General features: G+C 37.1%; 1 protein-coding gene across 1 annotated transcript in view; it reads left to right on the top strand.

Moving 5' to 3' along the window:
* Positions 1-23,614, top strand: part of nudt14 (nudix (nucleoside diphosphate linked moiety X)-type motif 14) — a 26,777-nt gene extending 3,163 nt beyond the window's left edge. Inside the window, exons 2-5 of the mRNA XM_047388224.1 lie at positions 5,126-5,169; positions 12,088-12,152; positions 12,395-12,677; positions 15,973-23,614. Of these exons, the coding sequence (XP_047244180.1) occupies positions 5,126-5,169; positions 12,088-12,152; positions 12,395-12,677; positions 15,973-16,222 (642 nt within the window). The 3' untranslated portion in view covers positions 16,223-23,614. The remainder of the gene's footprint in view (positions 1-5,125; positions 5,170-12,087; positions 12,153-12,394; positions 12,678-15,972) is intronic.

Raw genomic sequence — 23,614 nt, 5'->3', positions numbered from 1 at the left:
TATTCTGTCTACATTGTCAGGTTTAATCTTTCAGTATTACAGGGATCCTGAAGTACCTGGAAAAGTCTAGAATTATATTTGAGTAGTTTTCATGTGTGGATAAATATGGAATAAGAAAACTGTTTGGTTTTTCAGACTTTATTCTCAGTTTTTTGTCTAGATCTGTCCACCCATCTATCTATCTAATTGTTTATCCATTCATCCGCCTTTCCATCTTTGTATCATTCATTCATGTCTTTACAGCCTATGACTATTGCAAATTTTCTATTTAAATTGTGACTTCTGTGGTCAAATATGTGGTAAATTCATATAGAACCTTTAGAGAAAAATGTGGCAGAGAACTCTGGGAGTTTGAGTCTGGAAAGGCATGGGATTTGGACTTGAAAAACATTTGGAAATCTTTGTGTTACGACATACCTGGTAAAATAAACTCACTTCTATTAGATTTAAACTGCTCTATAAGTCAACTAATATTGCTTCAGTCACAAAAGCTCAGTCCTGGCACACCAAAAAGCCTATCGCAACCAACACCAAGATAAAACAAATAAAAATCAGTTGTTCTTTGAGCAGGAATTGGGTGGGCCATGCATTTCCAAATCCAAGAAATACTCTTTGCAGTCATTTGAGTGTATTGTTAGGGTTCTACCATGTTTTTCTGCATTTAAAATGTTTTTTTTAAACTTGTCTGTTGCATAAAAAGCCTAGGCTAAAATAGTTGGGAGAGGCAAGTGAAGAGAATGTTAACAACAATGTTTTGAATGTAACAAAAATGTTTTAAGTTGTACAAAATTGCCAAAAATTGTCAGTTCAGTAGAGAAATGAATTGATGTTGGTCCCAGATGTCTAACTGCAGGTTCTCCTATCAGCTTTTTGTTGATATCTATAAAGATCAAGGTACCAGTGCAGTGCTGAAAAGTCTGGAAAAAGCATGTAATCGGCTGTTGGAGTTTTCAAGATGTGGAGAAGTATAGTCAACAGAATAAAGCAAGGCAAGTTTATTTGTATAGCATATTTCAGCAACAAGACAATTCAAAGTGCTTTACATGGCGGAAACATCTGTGTTTCTAAAAGTATCGTTATACTTTAATATTTTTTTAATATGTGTGTTTAGGTATGTAGGTGGGGAGTTTTATCCAAATAAACAATTGTAAATAACATTACATATAAAAAGCTTGCCTACTTCTACATGTACATATGAAAAACGGGCCAAGAAACAACCTCATAATCATGATTATTTTGGTCAGTATTGAAATAATGCTAATGTAAATGACTGCTCAGCAAGTTGCCCTTGAACAGTTCATAACTGACAAAGTATTCAGATGTTGTAAATTATATGACAAAACATCAACATATTGCACATCAACAATCTCCAGAAAACCAAATACTAAATTGAAAATAAATGACTAAACATCAAAAAACAAATCATGAATCAGCTAAAAGTCATAAATTAAAAAACTTTTTTTTTACTATTCTATGAACTGCAATAAAATCGCTACGGTATTAAAGGCACAAGAATTCAATGGCAAGCACAACTAAAAGCAGCGTACCCCACAGGAATTAATTTTTTCAAATGATTCCAGGTTTATTTGCTGTTGGCTGCTGCTTGATGTGCATTGAAAAATTAAGCTTTGAAGAATAGCATTTTTAATACAAGTGATATGCATGTTTGTACATGTGCAAATGCTTTTGTAATTTGGGAAATAAAAGTAACCATTCGATCTCTAATTTGATGTGAGACTGAAGCTAAAACAAGAGGGAAAAAAAATGGGTGTAATTTTAAGTGCTATTGTATTCAAAGACAGCAATTGGTTTTTTTTTTCTGCTACAGCTGCCATCTTATTGTATTGTGAGTGTGTGAGGTTGTGTGTGGGTGAGTTTAAAAGGGATGGTTTATTAGACTTTAAGCACCTAAAAGATCAAGACTATACATCCTTCCCTGCGGTAGCCATTCTCACAGGAGCCAGCCATTTCTGATGCCTAAAGCCAGAGGGACCACATTATTTTCAGGTTCCCGTGTAGCCTGCCTCCTCTTCCCTTCCTCTCTGACTCTGTCTCTCCCCATGGGCTAATCTCTGTGTCGTAATCCATGTCGGTCATGGTTCTCAGTCTCCCCTGGGCCATTCCCGCTGTTGCCGCCCCTTCTCTCTCAGCAAGTGGCCCAAGTAATGAGGGAAACCCCACCATCTGTGTATGCAGACAGCAAACCAGAGAACGAAGAGAGGGAACATGGGTTAGTTTTACCTTTCTCTACCGTGTGGGAATAGTCATGTCATCTTTCACTGTGTTATAAATACCCAATGGTTATAAATTCAGCGATGATGAATCGGTATATTTAATCTGAACAAACGTGCATGTTATCAAAACATCTCTAACTGATATTGCTTGCACTGATTAGACATTTCTGCAGTTCTGTGGTTTTCTGTTGAAAAGACATGCTGATGGTCCCAACTACACAGAAACAACACTTCCTTCTTCTGTATGAAGTGATGACGGACTAGCAGGACTGAATGTTATGTGATATTTGGAAGTGAAAATGTTTTATGTGAAGTTATTGTTTCTGCCAATGAAATGTAGAAACTAAAGTGCTCGTTTTTGGATTGTAAATGGATTAAGAAACTGAATTAAAAAATGTGAATTCCACTTATAATAATAATTTATTCATTTAGCTTTTTTACATTTTAGTCATTCTTTTTAGGGGGTAGGATGGCTCTGAGTGGTCAAGACAATGCTTTACGGATCCTATATTGAGTTAAGAAAACATCGGAATGTCTACGAATCAATTAGGAATCGGTTACAATACCTAATAGACCTACACATTTTTTAAGAATAAACTGAGATTTTGTGGAATTCCCGGGGTTTTGCACTAAAATTTTGAACAGCTGGAAACATTTGCAATTAATTCCAGATGGCTCAAAAGCTGACTAAGAATTATGAATCACTTACTAATTTAGGAACTTATTATGATTCTTGATATTTGGCGATTCTCTGCAATTGGTGTTTTTCACGGGGTGTGTGGATCAGGGATATGTAAGAACAGCTTCACCATGACTGTTTCTTTGCCGAACCATTTTTAAGCTGGATTTGCTTTCAGCTGAGGAAAGTGAAAGAGTTTGCTTCATGTCGGACTTATTCTGTGTAGGACAAAGGCTCTCTTACTTGAATTTTGAGAGAGTAATTACATCAGTAGACTGTTTGCGGTGCTGCTAAGACATTTGTCTTGGCATGATGTCCTTGGATTAATGGTTGGGAGTGAGCATTAACTGCTTGCCCTAGGTCATCTTCTTCAAGTGATTAAATCATTTTTGAAAGTCGCAAGGTTGATTCTCTTTAGAAATCTCATAGTTGCCTTGTTTAGTCCCTTTTAGCCCCTTTTTCTAGGGTGTCACTGAACCACAGTCACAGAGCAGAAATAAGCCTGCTCTGGTAAAAGCGTTCTTCCTGCATCTGACAGAGCTTGTAGGTGGAGAGGAGGTGTAGCCTAAATTTGAATCGCGGTCATATTTCCTCAGGCATTGAAAATGTAGGCTAACTTTGCCCTTTTTATAAAAGCATGTAATGTAGAGAGAGTAATGTAGGCTAAATTATTGTGGTGAATTTACAGTACAAGGTTTGTTTGGGGTTATTACATGCATCAGACAGTTCAAGGAAAACTCTTCGATGTTTATGCTAATTTCTTCCTGTCGGCTATAAGCGACATCTCCAACAACTTTGCATTTTGAAGTACAAAGGTCTTTTTTTTTTACCTGAAAACAATTTAATACAATTCTTATACTTTGTTTTATATTTGAAATATTGTTGTAGGTGGAGGGTGGTAGAAACAGCTTCAGGGTGTTGTAGCATATGTGGTAGGTTGGTTATATATTTGATTTAAATACCATCAATAAAAACTTCTGAATTAAGACATGCATAGATACATTTAAATTTGTTACGTTTCAAGAATCTTCTTGCTCTTTATAATCTTCTTCTGCTGCAATGCTTGGTCTGTAGCAGTATAATATACTCGATAGTTCTATTACAAGGAGAGGTACCGCAGTGAGAGTGACTTACAGGAATAAACAGTCTGCTAATGTTAGGATCTGCTTTTTAGCTTCCTATAATTGCTAAACTATTGGGTTGTTTCACTGTTTTAGAGACACTGTAATGCATTTGATCTACTGTGGTTGAAAATCTAGATTGCTTGGACTGCTCAAAGTTAGACTACATAATTTTACACTTTTTAAAGTTTTTGAAAACACACGGAGAGAGATGGATGACCTTAGAAGCATAAATACCTCAGTATGTGGACTGGTCAAGCCTTCAAATGCTGACATTACTCACAGTAATACTGCAAAATCACAAGCATGTCTAAGCAGATTGTAATTCCATAAACCTTAGTATTACTTTTTAGCAGCTTTGATAGTAACAAAAAGTGGATGCCCCCCAATCCTATTTTACAGACACATTCGGACACATTAACTGATCATTGTCTGAAGTTGCAGTTGAAGTGACAGGAAATGTAACTATAAATAACTCAGAATAATCAGGAGATTTTTCCTCGTTAGTATTTAGTTTTTTGTACAAGAATACCAGCCAACAGTTAGTTAGATCTCAGCTCCTAGGCCACCACGTGTGAGCGTCTTTCTGCAGTCTTGTAATGTGATCACACAGCTATAAACTATTAAAAATTACAATAGCTGATGTCACCAAAGTTGCATGACAGGATGATATACTTCAGCGTTTAGTTTAAGCCGTTTCTTCCTGCCAGTGCCAGACATGAACTGTGAAAAGGATGTTTTACGGTTTGTTTGTTTTTTTTAAGGACATTTTGTGTTTTGAACTTAGTAAAAGGGAATGAAGCATGAAATGAAGCCCAGTCCCAACATTCAGTCTTCCTTTCTGCAGTGTTTATTTTTAGTTTTTTTGTTCCATTTGCTTCATATTTGCAGATGTTTGTCTCTGTTGGAGCTTGTAAGATGGCTTTATTTATTATTCATCCGTTACTCATTACAAACAATCAAACAAGTGGAAATGGGTTTGATAAGCTGAATTCATGTCTTTTTTTGCTTCAGTTGCACCGCTAAAAAATGTATACATATTTGTTAATTGCACCTAGTAAATCTTTAATTCTTGTGTTTTGTCTTTACAGAATGGCACAAAGAAATCCTGGGACTTCATGCGAACTCATGACAGGTAAAACCCTAGCTTTCTACTGTCAAACGGATGCAGTGGCCCAACTCCGCTCGTTTAATGTGTCTGGCTTGCAGAGATGACAACCAGTCAGCAGCGATTGGGCCTAAAACTGAACCTGCTTGGCTTGACTGATGTGCAAAAAACTTCACTGTAGATGCCTGTAAATCTCTAAAACAAGCATGTTCCTGCCTTAAGACATTTTTCAATTAGTAGAGCTTCACTTTAAAGTATTTGAATACCATGTAGCTCTCTGGGATCAGGAGATAAGGATGAACTCGGAGATCTTAGTCAAAGCCTGTCTTTCTTTATCTGCATATTAGGATTTTCTTCTTCATTTCTGCTGTTGTAGAGTTTCAGGGCCTTTTCCACTTTTTCTGATGAGAGCTATTGGATTAAACCTTTTTAATAAGTATCTTGATGCTATCTGAAATATGCAGATTTGATGTAATAGAAATATGCTTGTATTGTGTGAGGCTCTTCTCTCTTTATTAGGAAAACATCCTGATATTTTTATGCCTTTATGATCAGCACCTCTTATGAGTCTCTGTATTTGGATGATGGTTGAGTTAAGAGGGCTGGTTTCAAGGGGAGTTACACCCTTTTTATTATTACATGAAATAAAATGGCTATACAACACTGAGCTCCATGGAGAGGCACTGTAACAGAAATATCACACTTTAGTGCCAAAGCCCCCGTTCCTCTCCTTAGTATTGCCCCGAGGTTAATCTCAGGTCATTTCAAGCCTCTTTCCTGCACTGCTGAACGGCTCTAACAGGGATTCTTGTAAAAAAAAAAAAAACAGCACCCCTGAGAGAAAGGCGGTAAACGTCGAACCTGTGTTTCTAACAAAAGATTTCCCTTGGCGACAGGTAGCTATTCACAAAGAGGAAATCCTGCTAAGTTGTTACAGGGTTGCCTAAAAGAACCTGGGATTGTTTTGCCTTTTTGTTTAATTGAATGTAGCCTTTTCTATTCAGGTGAATTTCTTTTATGTTTGCAGTACTGCATTTTGTTTTTCATTTTATTTAAAAGATGTAGCTTTTGGCAAAGTTTTGTAACTTTATTGTCCAAATGGGTGAATGAAGATTGTACTAAAAATTCTAGTTTTTTGTGAGATTATTTGTTACACTTATTTTAGATGGTGTTTCAGTTGCCCTGCAATTTTAATAATGACAGCTTTTTTTAATTTTGACTGTTCCCTCATTCGTGTCTGCAAATTCTGTTGTTTAAATTAACCTCTTCATCTTTTTCTTCCTTGCCATGTCCTTCATTTTATTTCTGATGAGTCCCAACGGGTATTTCTTATATGTATGATGTTTTTTGACCGCTTTAGATTTTTCCTTGTATCTTCTTCAAATTTGTCTGTTTTACTCTTTAAACCCAGCAATGGCAAAAATCTACTGACCTTTTCTTGGAAATAACCCACAGCCTAATTCACTGTGGTTTGTTGGACTTTCTTACTCTGATCTGAACGTATTGCTATCAAGAAAACACACTTTATTACCCACCATTTATTCTAGTGACTTCTAGTTTTTTTTTTCTCTTCTATTTTTGCAGAGCAACCAGAACACAGACATACGTCAGTCTCTTTTTACTACAAAGACATGTGAACAGAACTAGTTTGTATGATTATTTTATGATATTATGAAAATACATTTTAAATAGTTAGTAGTTATTATGTTATGTTATTATTTAAGGTGATGCTGCTACATTCATCTCTTTACCTGTACCTGTTAATGTACTTTCATTATAAAAGCCCTATTTGTGTAAATAAAAATATTTTTCAGATATAGATTTTTACTCAATTCTGCATCATTTTTATCCTTTTAGGAGATGGGATGACATTGCAGTCCACATTACACATTCCCTGAAATTACCTTATTTATTGAGCAAATGACAGAAACCAAGATGGGTGATTCTGTCTGCCTGGGATTTTTGAGATGTCAAGCCACTCATCACTTTAAATTTGGACCTTAGTTACACAATTGAAGAAAGTCACTGAGGCCATGTCCACACGGAGTCCAGGACGGTATTCACGCAGGAAAGTTTTACCGTAAAGATGAAACCACACAATGTCAGAGATGCCATATTAGTAGGTGTTGTAATACTTATGCCATGCCAGTGAGTGGTGCAGTAATGCAGCAACAGAGGCAAAACAAAAATCACATTGCACATGAAAGTGCTGTAGGAACAAAGTGAACATGGCGATCTAAACATTTGCAGACGTAGTTTTCCCAATTATGCTCACCATAGAGGAGCAAAAGATTTTGGTATCAAACACACAACAGATGCAATAGTTTCAACATAACCGCAACGCGGACGTCTGCCATTGTTGTTGCTCTTGTTTTTGGTTAGCCAGCACATGCGCGTTGAGGGAGAGCAGAGGGAAGTTCGCCAGCTTGTAGCCAGTTTAGCAGTTAGGGCTGTCTACACGGAGCCACCACGGGGTGTCTTCGAGCTGTCCCAGTCCAGGAGCAGGTTTCAAATGTAGTCGGTTTCGCAGCTGCTTCGTGTGGACGAGACTCCCTATCTGACCGAGAAGTTTTACGGATACTCCCAAACCCGGCTTTTCTTTTCCCTGGAGGTTTTCAGGGAAAAGAAAAGAAAAAGCTATTTGCAGGAACTTTACACAAAAATTAGACGAACTTTCAAAACAAACATTTTTTTGCAACCGCAGCTTTGAAAACTCTCCAGGTCCTGGTGACAGAGTTGGGTCGGGTTTCTTGCTTGGATGGAAACTTTGTTCTGTTGTTCGGTCTCGTAAGCAAAACAGACATGTACCCATGTTCTTCTCATGTCGGAGACTTTCACAAATTTCCAATCTTATCAAAAAGCTTTTCCTTTGTAACTAGAACAAATTGCTGATTGCTGTTCCTGCTTATTGTTTGAAGAACTGATTATTTTGATTAAACTAAGTGTTGCATTTGTCTAAATAATAATTGAACTGGTCAGCTGACATAGACAGGTGAGCAAAAAGTCTTGACATCGGAGATAAAGACTTTTAGAGGTGGTCATCAAGAGTACCATTAATTCCCTACTTCTATAAATATTTAGTCAGAGCCCCACAAAGTAAATATGTCAGATAATCAATAAGTAATGAAGATGTCTAAGTTATGCAACTGCACCTCCCATTTATACAAGTATAAATCCGAGCTACAAAGAATTTATGGTGCCTGAATAGGCCATCTGTCTATATTTGGCTAATCAATTAGATCAATGAGGAAAGATTGATCTGAGAAATCTAATCCCAACCCAGTCAAGGGTGGAGCATCACCAAGATAAACCTCAGTGTTGTCCTTCGTGCAGTAGAGGAGAAACACTGAAATTCTGATTTGAGCAGTGTTTCAAGCCACTGTTAGTAGTCATTCTTGATTGTTTGGCACAATAAAACTGGCCTCCAATATGAAGGTATAAAAAATCCAAACAAACCTTATGTTTACTTGACTTCTAAATTTTGTACATGGTAAATTTAGAATAGCTTAGTGTCCATCATTTGCTACATGGGACTTAGGGCCATAATACAACATAAGTTTTCTACCAGTTGTCACCTAGTTTCATTCCTGGTATAACATAGTTTTCCTGCTATTTGTCCAGAATCCCAACAGGGAAGATTAAAACATCCAATACGTCAAAGTGTCATTGAGGCAGGAAGCAATCCTGAACATCAGAAATGGTAGGACAGTCTTCTTCCCCCACGCTCATGTTCTACATGCATAGCAGATATTCCAAATTGTTCATAACTGCTATGTACCAGTTTTTCCTCATTTTTCACATTTGTCCAGACAGTGCCTTGCAAGTACTCATACCCCTTGAACTCTTGCACATTTAAATGGATTTATGTGATGGTAGCGCATAATTGTGAACTAGAAAGAATTTGATTCCAGGGTTTTTAAAATGTGTGGCAAATAAAAGCCTGTAAACTGTGGAGGGCCTTTGTAGTTGCTTTGAAGTTTTTACTTTGATTCCCTTAAGTAAAATATGTAGTAGAGATAATAAAACAATATCCTATCATCTGAAAATGGAAAGTGTATGTCATCCATGTACACATACCAAGAAATGTCTGTTCAATTAAATTAAAGGGACAGGCAATAGGAGCATTTACCAAAGAAGCAGCGAAGGGGCTCATAGTAACTCTGGAGGAGCTGCAGAGATCTACAGCTCAGGTGGGTGAATCTGCTGGACAGCTTTAAGGTGTGTACTGAACAAATCTGGTCTTGAAAGGTCGGCAAGAAGAAAGCTGTTGTTGAAAAAAAGCCAAAAGACGACACATTTTCAGTTTGTCACAAGCCCTATAAGGAAAACATGGAAGATGGCATTCCAGTCAGTGGAGACCAAAACGTACCTTTTTGGCCAATGTGCAAGTGCAATGTTTAGTATAAAACTAACACTGCACATTGCACTAAGTAAACCTTCCCCCGGGGTAAACATGGTGGCAGCATCATGCTGTGGGATGCTTTTGTTTTGCAGGGACAAACAAGCTAATTGGTGTTAATGAGAAGATGTATGGAAGAAAACCTTTTAGAGGCTGCAAAAGATTTGAGACTGGGGTGGATATTCACCATCCCCAATGGCACTAACATACAGTCAGTCTTGGTGGGTTGCTTTAGATCAAAGCACACTTGTGTGTTAGAATGGCCCAGTCAAAGTCCAGACCTAAAACCAACCAGGAATCTGTGGCAAGACCTGAAAATTGATATCCATAGATACTCTCCATCCCATCTGACTGAGCTTGACTTATTTTGAAAAGAAGAATGGGTGTACATTTCAGTCTCTAGAAGAGACATATCCTAAAAGACTTGCAGCTTTATTTAGATTTGGGTATAAAACTATGTATCATTTCCTTCCATTTCACAATTATACACTACTTTATGTCAGTTTAACACAAAAAATCCCAAGAAACGTTATTGAAGTTTGTGTTTGTAACGTGACTAAATGGGAAAAAAAAACAAAAACATATATAGCATAAAGCATATAATTATTTTTGCAAGATGTTGTGTTTTTCATATTCTTTCTCCGGATCTTGGAAGTTGGTTTAAATGTTTCCGGCTGTTTCCAATAAGCGAACAATATCATTTGAAGAGAAACGCAAAAATAAAAAACAGTGGTGCTGGTCGGAAGTGTAGCTCTGTTATGTTCTTCTGTGAACCAGTAAGTGAAAAAGGTTGTTTTTGTTTCTGCTCTTTCAGCGAGGTGGCAGAAAGGGAAGAAGTGATTGAAAAAGGAAGTGGAGCAGTAAGTAGTTGAGTTTCTGTAGCTGCTGGTATGAGATCCTTTTAAAAAGGATCAAAAGCTTTGCAATTATCAGCAGAGACAAAGTTGACCTTTTCTTTTTCAGGCTGAAAAGGCTGTTGGCAGGACCACACAGGAATATGGTGTCTAGCGACATGTGACTCTTTAGTCCACAATGACCTAAAATGGTGCATATTTATTTCTATTTACGTTATGGTTTATGACTACTTTTGTTTTCCAGTGTTCAGTTCTTTACCTTATTTATCAGGATATTTGAAACACAACAGCAAATCTAGAGGTAGATTTAATGAACCAACAAAGACAAACAATCAGACATGATGCAAACAGACATGCAGGTAAAGGGAAATCGGCTATCTGCTTTTAAGTTCAGGTATTAGCTGCTATACTTGTGCACGGTCAATTCATGTCTTTTATTACTTTGAAACGTGCCTCAACACGTTGCAGAAAGTTTAGATAAAAATGCAGTTTATCTCCTGTCTGTTTTGGTGTCTTCTCATTCACAGCAATCACCCGTTGAGCCTTTTGTTGGCATTTAACTTTGCGAACATTGTTACAAATTGAAGATTAGAGTTTGGGGATTTAGTCTTTTGCAAACGACTACCTGTCCTTTAAATAAATATTCCACTGACATGAGCTATAGTTGGGCAAGCAGTGACTGTAACTGCACTTCATCATCTGAAATAAAAAATGCAAACAGACGTTTCTAGCAACATCTTCTAGGAGTTGTTGTTAGAAACTGTAACAGCAATCTCCTGGTTTCCCTTTGAGCATGGGAAAGACGGGGCAGGGTTTCCTGCCTCCTCAGACGCATCCGCTTTCCCAATGCTGACCCCAGGCCTCAAGTCTCCTCCGACAGTCACACAAACACAGACACAGCAGAGTGGCCCCACAGCAGTGATCCATCTATGGTTCCCTTTGACCCTCGCTCTAGTTTTAGTGCCATATCCTGGTCGCGACGAGTTGAAATCCCAGCGATGTGACCTGCTGAACTCCGGATTCTGATTCTTATTTTAGTATTGTAAGCCGGGGTATGGGGATTTATTTTAGTATTGTTTTATTTTTAGTAGTTTTGAACAGGAAAAGTCCAATATGAAGATAAATTTGGAAACCTATGGCTTTGTCATAGGATGAAGATTGATAAAGACATTTAAATTCGAGCACAAAAGGGATTTTAGGTTTATGTTTTTTATCAACTTACACAAAAAAGTTCAAAAAGTTTGTTGTTTTGTGTAAATTTATTATTTTTTTCAATACCAACTCGGGTTAAATGCTAATTCTAATTTAATCTTAAATTCTGGGATTGAACATTTACTGTCAATGTATTTCTTTTATTTAATGATGGGAAGTTCTAATGGGAGCACTTTGCATTAGGAAAAGAAAGTAAGATGCACTAAAATCAGCCCTAAACTCTATATGATTATTGCTGCATGTTGGTTTGACCTACAAGGCTATTGGCTGTTTTCTGAGAAGAAAAAGACCCAAAAATAATGTAATCAGATCTCAGGTTGCAGCATTCTGAACACGTAAAAAGCTGTTTTCAAAGGGATGTCTTTATTAGAATTTTTTCTTTTAAAATAAGATAAGATGCTTTCACTTTTTGTGGAGGAATCCCTGTTTCTGAAATGAAATGTCGTGTTTAACTGTGACTTTTTTCTCTGCCTTCTACAGCGTATCTGTGCTGATCTTCAACACCACCTCACACTGTTTTGTCCTCGTCAAGCAGTTCCGTCCAGGTACGTTTTATTTTCCTCTGAACAAGTTCTCGCTGATCAAAATTTCAACTTCTGAACATCCTGTGTGACCCAAACCCCGTTTAATCGGCAGTGGTTTAAATTCAAGGAAGTTTGGGCTATTATATACCTCTTTCCTCCCTTTATCTTTAGAGAAAAATGACCACATCCTAGAATATGATTACATTTTTAACCTTGCAGATTGCTGAATTTGTATCCATCAACCCATTTTCTCCCACCTTCAGCTGTATACATGTGTGAGTGGGAAAAGGCCAAGACAAAGACCTCTCAGGGGGCCGAAAAGACCGAAGAGGGAGAAGCTTCCGAATCTCAAGAGGGCCAGTCGGCCGCCACTGAAGATACCTCTTCCCAGTGGCCCCCAGCCTCAGCAGGGGTCACCTACGAGCTCTGTGCCGGCCTGGTGGACAAACCGGACCTCCCACTGGAGGAGATCGCCCGGCAGGAGGTGCTGGAGGAATGTGGTTATGACATACCAGCTTCCAAGCTGAAAAGGATTACTTCATACAGGTTAGCTCTTTTAGCACCTAGGTTTTGTAGATGTTCCCTGAGGTCGGAGACTCAAACACAAGGACCGCACCTGTTGGTTCCACTGAGCTCCTCCTGTAAATCTGCTGACCATCAAAGGCACATTCTTGTCAGATTGAAAGACAGTGAAAACCTTAACAAATGCATCCCAGAAGTTAGATGCCATATGAATAAACCATGAGAGCAAAATAATTCCCATGCTTGTGGAAATCACTTCCTGATATGAGGAAAAACGGTTTTCTCTGTGACATGAACAGATTTGCCATTTTCCTGTGCTTGAAAAGGAAAATGGCTTTAAAGACTGTGGTGATCCACTTTCTTTAAATAACAGGTGGTAAATTGTACTACCGGTAGTTGTTAAGCACTCCAGTGTTCCAGAATATGCTGGAATATGTAAAAAACAAAAAACAAAACAATTCTTTAGCATATTTATCCTTCCAATTGTTTCTTTTCCTTTCTTAAAATTAGTGTTTGAAATGATTTTCTACCAACATATTAACTGTCATCATGTTTGACAACAAAGGCAATAACTGCTCTTTATCAACAGTTGTCAGCATCTAGTTTTGGTACTTAAAACCTCAAAAGCAGGCTTGATGACACAAGCTGAACAAGCTTTATTTATGGACAAGCAAACATACTGACTGCATAGCAACAGAAAGGCAGTGCAGGTACTAAAATATGTTCTCAAAGCTATGCTTCTTTTAGTTTATGGAGTATAAGACTTTGATTTTTAAACTTGTGTCTGCATGCATAGTTTACCTGGTGGTTTTCCAGATATCACCTGAAATCAAAAGGATTTTAGCCCTAGCCCATAGCTGCTGGGCTCTAATTGAGTAGATAATTGTATTTTTTAATGCATGTATCTACTACTTAATTTTTCTCTAATCTGAGGAAAGTATAAGGCATATATGGATGTAGGAGGAAGTACAGCACAACAAGATAAAATAAATGAAGCCAGTTGTTTTAGAGGAACCTCTGAAATGATACCCAAATATTAACTTCTGGAACTTCTTAAAATAATAAGCTGTGTGAGTGAGTTAGTAGGAAAAATCAGGGAAACCATTCATCACTGTCAACATCTTGGCTGCCCAGAACCGGCAGTATGCAAACAGTCCCACATCTGACTGTAAAAGCTAGACAGGCGTGACCGAATACTAACAAAAAATATGGTTTTGATTTGACTTGAAAATCTCCTCCAGCTCTGTTGGTGTCGTCTGTGACTATTGTTATGTGCGGGCTGCTTCCATTGCGTGTGATGGGATCATATTAACCCACATGAATCCTATGAGGGTGTTTTTTTCTGGTCAGGAGCTCTCCATGTAGAAAACAGAGGATCCTGCTACGCAACTCAGGAAATAGAAAACCCCAAACAGTACCTAGTGGTGTTTTACTCTACAGTGCCTTGGAAAGTATTCATACCCCTAGAAAATGTTTATATTTTGTTATATTAATCCACAGACTTAAATGTATTTGTTGTGATAGATCAAAATAAAGTAGTGCATAATTGTGAAGTTGAAAGAAATTATACATGGGTTTTGATTTGTTTTTTCCAAAATAAAAATCAGACAATTGTGGCACATGTTCGCCTTCAACCTCCTTGAGTCAGTACTTTGTAGCATCACCTTTCACTGTAATCACAGCTTTTCTGTATGCCTCTACCAGCTGGGCACATTTATAGATGCAAATTATAGCCCATTTTATAGCCAAGCAACAGTATACCCACAGCATGATGCTGCCACAATCATGTTCCTAACTGGAGATGGTGTGTTTAGTGTGATGTGCATTATAGCATTTTGCATAAACAGAAAAAATTTAATTTGGTCTCTCCTGAGCAGAGCACCTTCTTCAGCGTGCTTGCTACGCCCCCTGAAAAGGTTTGTAGCAGGACTTTTTCTTTTGGCCAATCTTTCATAAAGACCAGATTTGTTTAGTGCTTAACTAATAATTGTTGACTCATTCTCCCACCTGATCACTGCTTCCCAGATTAAAGAAATATTTTCCATAATCGTTTATCCCTAATCACATTATTTTTTGTTTGAGAAATGCTATACAAATATTGCATAAATCAGCAAACATTTGCATTTTTGTTAACTATAAGTATAAGAAAAACCTGCTCACCCTTATAGCACACTAAGAGCCAGCATAGCTCTGTTTACATGTGCAACATTTCTTGATCAGATTAAAATGTTCGGATTCAGCAAAAAAACAAAAACAAATCTGAATACACTGTTTTTATGGGTGCAAAATCAAATAATCTGATGTTTCTTTACATGCACCACGTTTATTTCAGAATAGGAGCACTTTGACGTGCGCAGAGTTGTCAAATTTCCATAAAACAACAGCAGAAGAAGTATCACCTATTCCTGTGCTGAAAATACAAAACAAAAGCAGAAATTTGTTGACTTTGAGAGTTCTCAGCACCTAGAATGGACCCGCACCAGGTTCTGAGAGCGGTTTAGGCATTATTAAAAAATGTAACTACAGTTTCACTGTGTTACAGGATTAGAGAGAGGGGTGAAATTAACATCCCTCCATGTTTTGCCACTAAAGGTGGAAATGCGTCATGCTGACACACATGTGCAGTCTGGTCAGTTTGATGAAGTCAGAATGAGACAATCGGAACAAGTGTTTACATGGAAGCTGTTCGGTTTGTAGATCGGCATAAACCACCCCTCTCATTCGGAATCCAATTTTTTTGTATCAAATCAGAATATTCTGATTTCTGTGTTTAGATGACGCATTTTTATTCTGTTTGATCTTTTATACCGAATACTTTTGTCCATGTAAACACGCTTTGTATGGAGTCCAAAAGCTACATGTGGCCACAGGGTGCAGACCCCTGGATTAGGTGGACAGGCTTTCAGGGAGAAAGCTGTGCCACTTCACACAGCTTTTTCCCTGATCTGCCCGTTGTCTTCTTTGGTCTTAATGATGCTGTTTTTCATAAATGTTGTCTAACAAACCTCTGAGGCCTTCACAGCTGCAGTTGAACTAAGATTGAATTACACACAGCTGGTTTCTCTTCACCAGTTAGCTGACTTTTGGTTGCATTGGATTTTATTTAGGGCACCAGACTAAAGGGGATCAAATACAAATGCCCAACACAATTTAAAAGGTTAAAAAAAGGTTGAAAACCAGGCATAAATTTGCTTCCACCTCACATCGTTTGTGAGACAGTTTGGAAAGGTTCAAGGTGTGTAAATACTTTTCCAAAACACTGTACAAATAGAAGGATGATCTCAAATACAGATTTTCAAGTTCTCTTTCTCCTCTACAGATCAGGTGTGGGTGTAACGGGTGCTAAGCAGACCATGTTTTACGCCGAGGTGTCTGACGACAACTGTGTGAGCGCCGGTGGAGGCGAGCCACGCGAAGGGGAGCTTATCGAGGTGGTCAAGGTCCCGTTGCACGAGGCCATGACGTTTGCCTACGACGAACGTATACCCAAAACTATGGGCGTCATTTTTAGTTTCATCTGGTTCCATAATAACATGTCTCCCAAGTACAAGATATCTACCAATGTGTAACCGGCATTAGTTAACCACTCTATCATTTACTGCATATTAAAGTCAAACACTGGTCCAGCGCACCCTCTGCTATCCTCACAGCTCATCATCCTGTGTTGCCTTTTTTGCTTATTGGAACACAAAGAAGGGTGGGCTCCTTGTCTTGTCCTTGTCACTTTTTTATTTTTTTAATGTTTTGATAATTCTCCTACAAAAAACATTTTGCCATAGCTGGTTTGCACTGGCGCATTTTCTCTTCTTAAATCCATTTCGGTAAATGCTAATTATTTATTTTTAATGTGCAATCTCTTTAAAATGGCTTCATATCACTGATCATATTTGCCTGCACAATTTTAGGAAGGCCCTGGCGCTTTTAATGGAGTTCTTGAATGGTTTACATCACAGTGGCCATCTTTTAGGTTCTACGTAGGTTAGGCATGGGCCGGTCTGAGATTCACATGGTATGATAGCATTGAGTAAAAAGACCAGTATTAAGGTATTTATATTAATATTGAAAACAAAAAACATCTGTTTGGTTTTATTTGAAACAGAAAAGCAGCAAGCATTCTTAAAGTTGCTCAAATCACATTGATTATTACAGTTATATTGTTATCTAGACTTTTTCTTATGATTTTGATGCATAGAATAAACAACCACACCATTACTGTCCATGTTTGTTCATGAACAGTCAAATTTATCATTGTTTGTAGGCCAGGGTAAGTGAAGGAACCTTCCATCAGCCAGCTGACTTTCAGTGCCCAGCAGCATGTGTGGAAGGGAAATGTTGCATTAGTTTATGCTTCATATGGATGGAGAACACTCTGGTCACTCCAGTGTTTCCTGTGGCATCTCATTAAATGGACTTTAACTGTGCTATACCTTGATAACAGTAACCAGCCCATGCCTACTGTAGATGGTAGCTAAAATTTCTGGTTTAAAAGTAACATCAAACTTCTCTCTTGAAAACTCAAATATACTGCACCTAACTTTGCATTTAATTTAACCGAAATCTGATATAAGCAATAGTAGCTTAATCTGGCAAACAGCTATGATAATGCAAGCACTCACCATTCAGAAACACTGAAGCCCTATTATATTTATAACTAACCTAAAAGCAGCATTTAACCAGGATGTTAACACTATATACTCCATCTTAGTCTCATTGCAAAATTGTCTTGCTGCATGGCAACATGCAACAGATAGTTATGTTTTGCAATAGACTTTCACCGCGAGTCTGAATTTTAAAACCAAGAACCACCCAGTTATGTAAAAACAATGTTCGTCAAATTAGGTGTTCATCAAGCCATATGTAGTTTCTCTAAACCCCATCCTTTAAGCAATAGCTGTTCTACCATCCAATGCTGAACAATCACTTATTGCGCCTGAAATTAGTGCCAATCGAGGTATAGTGAACCCTCGATTGCCACACAGGGATACTACACATCTAACTTTACTCTGAAGGTACTGAAGCACAATCACGTTAGAAACACTGTGCAGCAAACGTAGGTCTCCTGGTAAAAAGGGGCATTATTATAAATAAATCTAGCTCCAAGTTGAGTACTAACTTTTTAAAAATGGAAGATTGGAAACTTTTCTTTTTACAAAACCTCTTGCAGTAATTATTTGTCATACCTTCTTCTGTGATAGAAATCATTCTGCAGATTATTAAAGGCAGCTTTGTTTTAAAAGTTCTGGTTAATCTAACCTTGTAGATAATTAGTAAGAAGAATGAGGCCTTTTTTTACACTTTGGATTTACATCTTAGGAATTTTAGGAAAACCATAATCAGCATTTCCAAAAACAAAATTCTTTCTATTCACAAGTTAACTTGTAGGAAAAACCTCAAACTCTCATTAACACACAGCTAATCTCTGAACATCAGCAAATTGCCAAATCTCAGGTCCAAGTATTTAAACTTTATATTTCAACAAATCTTTGAATGTGACAAAGACCAGCATGTCATTATAATCCTAAAACATCCCATTTCAAAATCGCTTCCAGCTTGTGAGGCTGTAGACATACAAGTGTCCTCTGTTCACACATATATTTACATTGAAGAAGGGCTGGTATTTCATTAATTATTTCATCTGTAAAAACAAAGTAACTCCCACATAGAAGTGTTAAAATAATATGCAAGATCTGAAACAAAGGCCATAGTGTTTGTGCAAGACAGTGATGTTCGTGTAAAGCAGATAACACGTCTCACAATGAGAAGAAAGCAAAATGCAACTGATATGTTAAGTGCTCGCCTGCGTATAGTGCTGGTATTCTGTTACCATAGGAATACCTTGGGATATATAAGGCTGTTATTTGAAAGAGTGTGAAGTGCAATGTTAAAAAAAAAAAACTACTTTGAAATAATTATATGGTCATTGTGTTTTTAGGAACAAGTTAATAAAATCAAATTTGAACATTGGCTAGTTGTTGAAACTTAATTTTAGTTCACTTCAACAATTATGTAAAGAAATTGTTTATGTTTTTTTTTTTTTTTAATAGGTGTTTTAGGAGTTTAAGAGGGTTTTACATTGAGTTTCCTGCTTCTTTAGCAACAGCTGATGCAGCACAGTAAATCAGCAAAGCCCACTCATTAGAACAGATCATATAAAGAGAGTTTACAAAAACAGAACACTATCTGCATAAAGAGAAACTTTAATGCATCTCTGGTGTTTTAAGGCCCCCTTTACACCTGGTCGAGACCACCCTACATTCTTGAGGACCTCTAATACAGTTTGAACATTAATGGATTACACAAAATGTAGAAAACCTAATTTCAGTGTGAGGGCACAAACAACGCTCCTCCACTTTATTGGTAAGCCTTTTGCTGCTGCTTTCCTGGCCATCCAATCACTTTGCTACCAACATTAGGATCATATCTGCCCTAAGATGTAATTTAACAGTCTGCATAATGTCTGTAAGGGAGGTTTCTGCACCTCCACCATCAGTTTCAGCTCCACAGAGGAGGACAAAACACCATCAGTATTTTCATCAGCAGCATTAGAGGATGCAGGTAAATTGATATTCTGTCAAGAGCAAAGCATACAATAAATCAGGATTTTGTGCAATAACTTTAATCGTGCGCAGCACTCTGTGCACATATCTCAAAGAGTGCAGGCACAAGGAATCATGCATTTAAAATCGGTGTTTTTTACTGATCATTCTGAGCTGATCACACAATGACTCTGAAGTCTGACCATGGTTTTTAGGAGCCTCAATCCAGCTATAGTATGGGAGTGTTACACTAATTTAAGCTACTTGGAGTTCTGCCAGCCCAGTATGGGTGTGATTGAATTCATGTTCCTTTAAGTTCTCTGATAACCAAGCCGTGCAGGTGTACATGGGCCACACATCATGGATGAGTTAAAACAGGCTCCTCCACACAGAATCCGTGAACTAGACATGCTGCCACCATAATAATGAACTATCATGATCTTACCACAGAATTTTTTTGCATGCTTCAAAAAGTCTGGGAACTCTTAACACTTTTTCACAAGTAACAGGGATCCCACTATGTTTTCGATGCACCCCAAAAGACCTCTGCAGGAACCATCCACGTTTATGTCCTAGTACAGTTTTAGTTGTGAAGGGGGCCTAAGTAGCATTTAGTTGGGCAGACCACTCAAGTTTTAAGGCAACAGATTAGCTTTTCTGGTTTGAAGAAATGCCTAGAAGGACCAGTGCACTGCCATTTTCATTTGTGGAATAGGGGAAAGCTGACAATCAAATTTCAAGATTCCTTTTTTTTTTTTTTTTACATCAATCATGTTATAAAATTCAGTTTTTTACTCCGATCCTGCAGTTTAGTTGGCTCAGCCTTATTAGCAGGCATCACGGTGCTTTTCCACCTTGAGGTCTTACTACTTGCACAAAGAAATATTACTTTTAAATTAACCATAATATATTTGTTTGCTTTTCCATTTAAGGATTTTTTTTTTTTTGCCCTCAGCTCTATTCAAATATATGAATATATTATTAAAGCTGTACATTGTGAGTCTTTTTTGCTTAGATTTCTTGGCTAATAACTTGTTGATATTCCCCAAAGAATTATAAAAAATAAATCATCTTTTAACTTTACAAGGAAATCATTCAAAATGATTTCCTTGTAAAGGAATTTTGAAATTAAAACGCTAAGCCCGATCACCCAAAACATAACTCAACCTTTCAAATACATATCATAGAAACTCTGGATTGAACCAACTTTCACAATCAGAAACCACAACATGTTTTAATGCGTTAATGTGAAAGATGTCACAATCATAAGGCAGCTGTGGATTTTTAAGTGCAAGTTATTACTTCACTTTATAATATAACCAGCAACTGTATTTATTTTACCTGTAGAAAAATGATCAAATTGCTCAAGAAAAAAATAAGCTTCTCATTTTAAAAAGTTAACAAAGGCTAGAGCCATAAACCATTAGGAGAAAAAATATTTTCATTGTAATCACTGTAAAGTTTGCTTCTGGTTCTATGTGTAAATGTAACAAGATAAAGCCATTTAAACTTGAAGGCCAGTCTGTAACTGCATGTGCCTATCAAATATGGACAGCATTGACATACAGTAGTGTATGTAAGCCTACTTGTTACTTTTTATCTATATTTCCACTGCTGTTTTTGGGTTCCATATTTAGATTGAAAACTAAGCCAGAAACCAAGTCAGTAGCAATCAAGAGACATTTATAATCCCTCAAGAAGGATGGTTCAAAACCACTTTAAACAATTGAAAAAAATGTGGAGTTGCTTGCATTCTCTCTACTTTTTTTCATCCTAGGACAGACAAATAGACGAGGCTGTGCTTCTTTAGCAAACTATTATATGTTCATAAATAAATATACAGCACATGCCTTTCTCCAAGATGAATCGATTTGTGATGATGTAAAGCTCCATTTGGATTTACTGACAGCTTAAAAAAAGCCATCAAAGGAAAAAGCATCTCCAAAGTGCGTAGATTATGTAACTGAGAGTCAATTGTTGGCGAGAATTTGACTGCAAAAAGGCAAACGAGCAGCGTGGGCACTTCAGGTTCAGCTGGTTTAGCCTGCTTCACTAACAAGTCAGTTATGCATCGAAAGATAATGGGAAGTTATGTTTGGCTATATTTCAAGATAATAGTTTTGCAGAGCCCGTGGAAACAAAACAAGCTTTGTTTCTTAAAAAGCAGGCTAGTCAAATGTGTGGAATTGTGGTAAAGAAGACCTTAAACATGATAAATACCAAAACAAAAAAAACCAAATTCACATTTTTTTTCTTTCAGTTTAATGAAAGCAACACATTTGCAGATTTTCAAGGAAACTTTTGAACAGACTAGTTTGTAAAATATTCACAAAATTGGTCTAATTGACAACTTGTCTGTGTTGTTTTTTAGTTTCTTTGCTGGGAATGTTTTCTAGATGTAAACTATTCACCTAAACTTTGAAGATGGTCGGAAATTTCCAACCTTTGTTTTTTGCACAGCATAAATAACATCAATATTTTAGGCTGAGAAGTGAATTGTTCCTTTTTTAAGGCAGCCAACAGTTGGCTGTACATTCAGATCCACTTTTAGAGCATCAGACTATGGATCTGTCTGTTACGCATTTTGCAAGAAAACAAATATATTTCCTAAAACAGCTTCCTTAAGTCTAACTGCTGTACAAGCCTAAATTTCCAACTTTATGACAGCATTAAATGCACTTTGGACAGTTTAGAGAGAGGTTACAGTCTGAGCCACAGGTAAGCCATATTTATGCTACTTAAACATACAGTAATCTAATATTTAATATAAATAAATCATGTATGAGCTGGATTTTAGCAACTTTCCCTGTGTTTCTACCTCCATCAATCAGAACAACAACCCACAACAAAGGTTTTCTTTTTTTGCTGTCTTTTAAGGCATTTTATGTGTCTTAATACTCCACCACATGTACAACAAGTCAACACTCAATGGTTCTCAGTGGTCACAGAATAAAATCATCATTACAAGAATTTTATAAATGTACATGCTCTGTTTGCTTCTTCAAACGTGTTTTTGTTTTCTTTTTTTAAGGATTTGTGCATTTCTTTCACAACTTCATACTGTGTTTTTCTGACGATGTTTCAGCAGGGTTGGGCATCGTTTGAATTTGAACCATTACAATTCCGATTCCTCTTTCGATGCCCGATTCCTAGCAATTCCTATTCTTTGCGATGGTGAACGAAGTGGCACATGGCGGACTTTGGTCAACTGTCTGACTAATGTTAGCTGGGTTTTTTCATTTTAGTTGACCCACTGTTTTAGGTTGAGTATAACTTGGTAGCTGCCTCATTGTTGGTATGAGATGGATTTTTTGTTTTACTTACCTGATTCTGACTGCAGTGTGGCACTAAGCTGAGTGTCAGAGCTGAAGGAAGAGGCAGCGGAGGAAGGCAGTGCAACGCCTCAAAGACGGGGCATTCTGTTATTTCTACACCATAAATCCAGAGGTGTTTAATCATGTTGGTCATGCACCCTCCTTTGCATGATATAATCTTATTGCAAGTGTTGCACTGAGCCGACTGGTCATTTGTTTTATGAAAGTTAAGCCACATTTTCGATTTGGATTTTTCTTTGTTTTTGTTCAGTGGCTACTTCTTCCGGTTGGGTATCAAAACTAGGAATCAAAATTTAAAAATTTAAATGATTTCTGGAGATTTGGAATGTTAATCCCGGTTCAAATCGAAACCTGATGCCCAAACCTATGTTTTAAGGTGGGAACATTTTTAAAGGTGCTATGTGTAGTATCCTCTAAGAGAAGAAGATGTATTGCTCTTAAATAATGCCACTGTTCAGGCCTGAACAGTGCCTAATTACCTCTGCTCATTTGACATACAATGGTTGTTGTTTTGCTAAGCAAACCTGAAAAAATGCACTTTGATTGTTGGACAAAGTGTGCAAGTCGGTCATTTTTGCCACTTTTCTTGCAGTCTGGAAGTCAATTTTTCGGAAAACGACTATAAAGTGGCTCATAGTGACTTTATGTTGTAGCACTGGTTAATCTATTTGGTAAAGTAATATTCAGCGAATATCCTACACACAATACCTTTAAGTGAAAGACATGTTTGGAATTTTTCTTATTGTAAACATGAGTCAAATGGGATTTTTGTTTTTCTCTTTTTTCTGGTGTCTTACTAAAATTGTGTTTTTAAAAAAAACGTTTTCATAAAAAAAGGTATAAATACAAACATTGCAGATTTATTAATTTCTGTATTTAATGGTTTGTTAAAAGTGTATACACATTGTGGGCGGTGTTTCTAGTAACGCTTATGTTTTGTTAATTTATTACCTAAATGTTGAAATATTTACATTTCAAGTAAAAAAAACTTGGTACAAACATACAGTGATGATTTAAACATTGCATGTGCACTAACTGTGTTGGATTAAACTGCATTACGTTCAAAATAAAATGTGTTTGATGCCCAAAA

Source organism: Girardinichthys multiradiatus, chromosome 15, assembly GCF_021462225.1.
Source record: "Girardinichthys multiradiatus isolate DD_20200921_A chromosome 15, DD_fGirMul_XY1, whole genome shotgun sequence".
NCBI lineage: Eukaryota > Metazoa > Chordata > Actinopteri > Cyprinodontiformes > Goodeidae > Girardinichthys > Girardinichthys multiradiatus.
This window is presented reverse-complemented; position numbering and strand designations above follow the sequence as displayed.